The sequence below is a fragment of the Nicotiana sylvestris genome, chromosome 1 (assembly GCF_000393655.2).
Source record: "Nicotiana sylvestris chromosome 1, ASM39365v2, whole genome shotgun sequence".
NCBI classification, from domain to species: Eukaryota; Viridiplantae; Streptophyta; class Magnoliopsida; order Solanales; family Solanaceae; genus Nicotiana; species Nicotiana sylvestris.
Window position 1 is genome coordinate 172976806 of NC_091057.1, and position 6156 is coordinate 172982961.

A 6156-nucleotide genomic window follows, 5' to 3' on the forward strand; every position below is an offset into this window, starting at 1 on the left:
TGTTTTTGGACAAAATATATCAGTTGAAATTGAAAAAAGTTTATTGAAGTTAAAAGATTGCGGCTGAACATAAACTTTACTTTGAGAAAGTTACAGCAGAAGTTTTTCCCTCTTTTTTTCCAATTTATCGTGGAATCTTTTTCCCGTTCGTTATCGTGGAAGTTGAAGATTTGGAAAACTTCACTTGAATTACATCTTCAAATCTCTATTTTAGCTTGAAGTAATTAATTTACTAGAATTCAAATTCTAAACCCAAAATTTTATGGCGAAACTTCAACTACTAGTAAATATTTCCTCCGTCTCAAATTATATCTCATGCTTTCTAAAATACTTGCCTCAAATTATTTGTTATCTTAGAAGTTCAAGACTAAATTAATTAGTTTTTTCTTACTTTACCCTTGGGTGTGTTCGGTATGACGGAAAATATTTTCTTGGAGAACAAGTAGTAATCTTATTTATTTTTCGGTGTTTGGTACGCAAATTAAGAAAAATAACTTCTCAAGAGTATTCATAAATAATTTAGATACAATAAACATGAAGCCATAAACTTTCGAACCAACAATCTTCCGAACCCACAAATTTCATAAACTTTCGAAACCGCGAAACTTCGAACCCGTAAACTTTATAATTTCTAAACACGTAAACTTCTAAACACATAAACCTCCGAATTCATAACTTTGGAACTTTTAAATTTTCGAACTTGTAAACCGAAAGATAAAAAAACTAAAACTGAAAATATATATAAAAAATAAAAAAAAAATCGGAAGGGGGGGGGGGACCGGTGGTTTTGGAGGGGGGTGGGTGGTGCAGAAAAAGAAAAAACAGAACTTTGAAATTACAAAAAAAGGTAAAAAAAAACTTTTTTGTGCGGGGGTGGGTTTGGCAGGGTGGGGGGATGGGTGGTGCAGAAAAATGAAAAAACAAAAATTTAAAATTACAAAAAAATAATTTTTTTGCGAGGGGGGGGGTGAGAGTGGTGACGGAAAATATTTTTCAAAACATTTTAAACCAACCAAACATGAGAATACATCATTTATGAATAAATATTACTCTATCCGTTTATAATTAAGACATAATTAAGGATAAAACAGTCATACATCATTTTTATTTAATATTTTCTTAAGGGCGCGTGTAATAAAAAAATACAACAGATAATTTGAGAGTACAAGTGTAGTTATGGCCTATCAGATTAGTCTTTCATTTTCAAACATAGCCTATTTTCCTACAAAAACTGCGCCAAGAGTCAATAACACCTGCATTAAAAGGCCGAAGTTTTTTGTAAGGCTCACATTGGCCAATTGTATGGACCGAAGGAGTTAACCGTTAGGCCAAATTTTGTGCCAACTGTACCGCCCTTTTTCTGCTCTCTCCCTCTGTTTCAAACAACTACTTTTAGACATGTAATGTAACTGTTCCCTACTCACTTTACGACATTGGTTGGACCCCCCCTCTATGTTTACTAGGGTTTTTCTGTTTTTTTTCCTAACTAAAACCCTTCTTCCATATAAAGCATATGCTTTTTTAATACAAAATCCGTAATACTTTTTTATTATTCTCCTCCGTGTACCTTGTAAACTCCACAGAAAGAAAGAATTTATGTTATCTAGGTGCTAGGTACAAAATCTTGGCGGAGTTCTCAATCTGTTTCCTATATAGTTAATAGCTTACTAATTTGACAACAACAACAAGTTCTATTATTTTTAGAATTTTTTTAGGCCTTAACCTTTGATAAAAAATTTCAGGGGTTTTGGTTTTACTCCTAAATATGGCAGTAGTGGGAGATTTAGCTTTGATGGGGACTAAGATCAGTCCAAACAAGTTAATTAGTAAATTGGAGAAAAGGGTGTTTGGTGTTCCAGTTTCTTCAAGTCAAAGGTTTAGTTTTTCTCATGCTAGAAATTTGGAAGTTATAAAAAAATCAAGAATTGCTGTCAAAGCAGTGATGCAAGTGGGGTTGGAGAAAATTCAAAGTTCAAGTGAATTGAAGAGTTTAAAAGAAGAGTATTTAGGCTTTGATGTGGTGACAGAAAGGGAACTAAAGGAAAATGGATTTTTGGGGTTAAGGAAAACAAAGTTAGTTTGCACAATTGGACCAGCTTGTTGTTCTTTGGATGAGTTGGAGAAGTTGGCTTTGGCAGGTATGAATGTGGCTAGGCTAAATATGTGTCATAATTCAAGGGAATGGCATCAAGATGTGATTAGGAAAATTAAGATGTTGAATCAAGAAAAAGGTTATAGTGTATCAGTCATGATTGATACAGAGGGGAATCAAATACAGGTGGTTGATCATGGCTCTTCATCTTCTGTCAAAGCAGAGGTAATTAACCAAATTCTTCTCACTGTGCAAGTTGTTTTGTCATTTTTATTGTATAATATTGCTGGATTCGTTTCGCTTGTAGTCGCTAAATTTTATCCACTATAATAGTAAAGTCGCAAAACTCCTTTTTCTCATAATTGAACTATGTGTGAATTGCTAAGAAAATACAATTGACTAAATTTCCGGTGCCGAGATCCATTTTCTTGTTTCATTTAAATGTTATTTTAGTTGTCTTTTTAATAAAATATTGATTGTCAAATTTTTGACTAAATTGTTATAGTGGGTAAAACAAAACAATAGCTTTGTAACTTTATTACAGTAGATAAAGTTTTGTGATTATACGTGAAATTATCCAATATTGTTGAAAAGGAAAAGTTTGAAGTCTAACGTGAATTATGGTCATTGTTGTGCATTAGGAGGATTCAATCTGGTACTTTACTACTGAGAAGTTTGAAGGTTCTCGTCCGTTTACAATTCAGGCAAATTATGAAGGTTTTTCTGAAGGTAGTGATCTCGCTGATAAAAATAAATTGTTTCCTGTTTGGTTACAAAACGTTAGACTGAGGTTACATTCTCTTTCTTCTATTTAGGTGTCAATCCTGGTGATGAAATTGTCATAGATGGAGGAATGGCAACCTTTGAAGTTACTGAGAGAGTTGGGAACGACTTGCGGTGCAAGTGCGTAGACCCTGGTCTGCTTCTGCCTAGAGCTAAATTGAGTTTTTGGAGAGATGACAAGCTTTTAGGAAGAGATTGTGATCTCCCCACTTTGTCACCAAAGGTCTGTGAATTTCATTGATCAAGTTTCTTCTCATTGAAGTAAAATGCTCGAGTTTAGCTTAAACATGACTATTTCCTTCAAAATGCGCTGTCTAAGTGTTTGAAATGACAATAAATGATCCAAGAATTGATAGGTCTAAATGGTTCAGTTTTAACCATTTTTCAATGCTGACGAATGATTGAGGCTTACATTACCATCTGAAGATTGTAACCAAACTGAGTCTCTAACCTTTTTATCTTTTTTGTTGATATCATGAATCTCTAACCTTTCTGATGGCGCAGTTTTATGATCTACCCCAGTTATTGGACACAAAGTTGAGAATTTACTGGAGAGTTATATCTCCAATATGAATCTCTAATCTTGCTGATGCACACTTCATGATCCACAGGATTGGTCTGACATTGTTTTTGGAATATCTGAAGATATCGATTTCATTGCCGTTTCATTTGTAAAAGATGCTGATGCAATCAAGCATCTGAAGGCCTACCTCGCAACTAAATCCTCCAAGTAAGTCACGTTTTGAGCAAAATATTATTTTTAGCTTCAACAGTTATCTTCCACTTGGTCCACAGATAGCAGTTTGCTCGTCATTGATTAGCATTGCTTCATCTATTTTACTTTTTCTAGTCCACTTACTTGTAATACATCCTCATTATAAACTTTGACATAGATTCAAAGTGTATTCTGGATCGTGAAATTTTTCTGAGTTTGATTACAGGGCAATAAAAGTGTTGGCAAAGATAGAGAGTGTAGAGTCTCTCCGAAGGTTGGAGGAAATTGTTGAGGCTTCTGATGGGATTATGATAGCAAGGGGAGATCTTGGAGTAGAGATTCCACTTGAACAAATTCCATCTGTTCAGGACGATATTACTTATGTTTGCAGGCAGCTCAACAAGCCCGTTATTGTCGCCTCTCAACTTCTGGAGTCAATGGTTGAATTCCCAACTCCAACACGAGCAGAGGTACTAATCTTGTTTTCCTTTTGAAAACTCATTGCATTTCTATCTTTTGACAAAAGTTTCCAGTCTCATCAAAGATTGCAATGTTTACTGTAATTATCTTTTCCTATTTAGCAAACAAATTGAAAAGTTTATGCTGTCAGTACTTTCTAGTTTACTTTTTTCAGTGCCGATTATATATTCCTACAACTGTGAGTATGGAGCTGTAATATTAGAAGCCTTAACTTTAGAGCTTTCCCTTCTGGAAAAAGCTTTTTACTAATAGACCATAAGCTAATCTATCTTTCAATAACAACCTTTTTATGAGATAGGTTGCAGATGTTTCTGAAGCGGTTCGACAGTATGCTGATGCATTGATGTTATCTGGTGAGTCAGCCATTGGATCATATGGAATGAAGGCTCTTTCTGTCTTGCGAACAACTAGCACCCGAATGGAACAATCATGTCGTGAAGAGAACAGGCAAACTTTGTTGCATCAACGTAAACTTGGAGTATCTTTGCCAGATCAAATTGCTGAGCAAATCTGCAATTGTGCAGTCGAAATGGGTATTTCCCTCTCCTTCCCTTGATTGTATCCATGAATATGCTTTGTGTCAAGAATTACATATTTTAATGTGAAGAATAGTTTCTTGAACATAAATTTAAAGGAAATGAAAGGAATAATGATTCTGACTTTTGGTTGGTACAAGGCTTGAAACCCCTCATTGTCATTGTTTTTTTTATATCCGTCTCTTAGGTGTTCTATGTGTTGGAAGTGTGTGACCAACTCTTTTATACTGAAGTGTGCGGCCATTTTCATCTAAAAAAATAAAGATTAAGTTGTTAGAGCGAACAAACTTTTATTTACAGAAATATATCTTTGACACACCCCTCACATGCGGCTTGATTCTTTTTCCTCATCCAAGCATGTGAATATTCTTTTTGATAATGGGTGGTGTTGAGATTTGAACTCATAACCTCTTGCCTTCTCCGATACTTTATTGAATTGTGTGACTATCTCATCTTGTTGGATAGAGATACCTTTTATGTACTTAATTATAGCATGTCTTTGTCTTCAATCTTAACCAACTTCTTTTTACGCGCTCCAGCTGACAACCTAGGGGTGGATGCTATATTCGTATACACAAGGCACGGGAAGATGGCGTCTCTTCTTTCACGAAACCGTCCAAATCCTCCTATATTTGCATTCACAAATGACAACAGCACTCGGATGGCTCTCAATTTGCAGTGGGGAGTTACTCCCCTACTCACTGACCTGTCCGATGACATGGAAGCTAACGTTAAGAAAACTGTCGAACTTATAAAAGCTAAGGGGATGATAAAGGCGGATGATGCTATTTTGGTGGTATCAGATATCATTCCAATTTCTACTGCCCAGACTATTTTCCAGTCTATTCAGGTGATGACCATAGCTTAGGATATTTTTAAGCAGACATTGCATAGTGATTTCTTGTGTACTTGGAAGATAGTCATTTTACTATTTTGAGGACATTACTTTGTTGTATACTTTGGCCAGGAAGGATGTCATAATCTATTCATATCAAGGAAAGCTAGTTGTTGAACTTCATCTCTGTTTCTTGCTTGATTCTAAGGTTTTATTGTTAGGTGTTTGCCATAATTTTTTTATCATATTTGGTTTTCCTATTTGTTGAAGGAAAGGGCAACATGTTTACCTTAAATTGGAGTTTCCTTCTTGTAGAAGGAAATTACAAATCTCCCATATTCGGCTAGTCTTTTTCTTGTAAGAAAAGATTTGGAGTTCTATAAATTGAAGATCCATCCTTCTCATTCAGTAGTATCCACAATGTAGCCATATGGGGTTTGAGAGTCGTGTTTAGGGGGAGAACTTTACGGGACAAGTGTTAGTGTGTCACTTGTGTTTGCCTTTTCGTGAAGTTGTTCTCTCGATATTTTGTACTTTCTTTTTATATAGTGGATTGCTCATCTCCGCTGTGGATGTAGGTCAGTTGACCGAACCATGTTATATGTTTGTGTCTCTTTTGGTAGATTTCTCCTTGTTGTATGATTTATCGCCGTTCGAGGTTTGCGTTACTAGCTTCCGCATGAAACCTGATTTTTTTGGTCCTAACAAGTGGTAT

The 6156-nt window shown here is 35.3% G+C and overlaps 1 protein-coding gene across 1 annotated transcript; it reads left to right on the top strand.

Annotated features, from left to right (window-relative positions):
* Positions 1–1320: 1320 nt before the first annotated feature.
* LOC104242815 (pyruvate kinase isozyme A, chloroplastic-like) lies at positions 1321–5624 on the top strand. Its single transcript, XM_009797908.2, has 7 exons — positions 1321–2317; positions 2734–2821; positions 2908–3098; positions 3487–3605; positions 3817–4060; positions 4369–4603; positions 5146–5624. The coding sequence occupies exons 1-7, from the start codon at positions 1766–1768 to the stop codon at positions 5472–5474; spliced, it is 1758 nt and encodes a 585-aa protein (XP_009796210.1). The 5' UTR covers positions 1321–1765; the 3' UTR covers positions 5475–5624.
* The last annotated feature ends 532 nt before the right edge of the window (positions 5625–6156 follow it).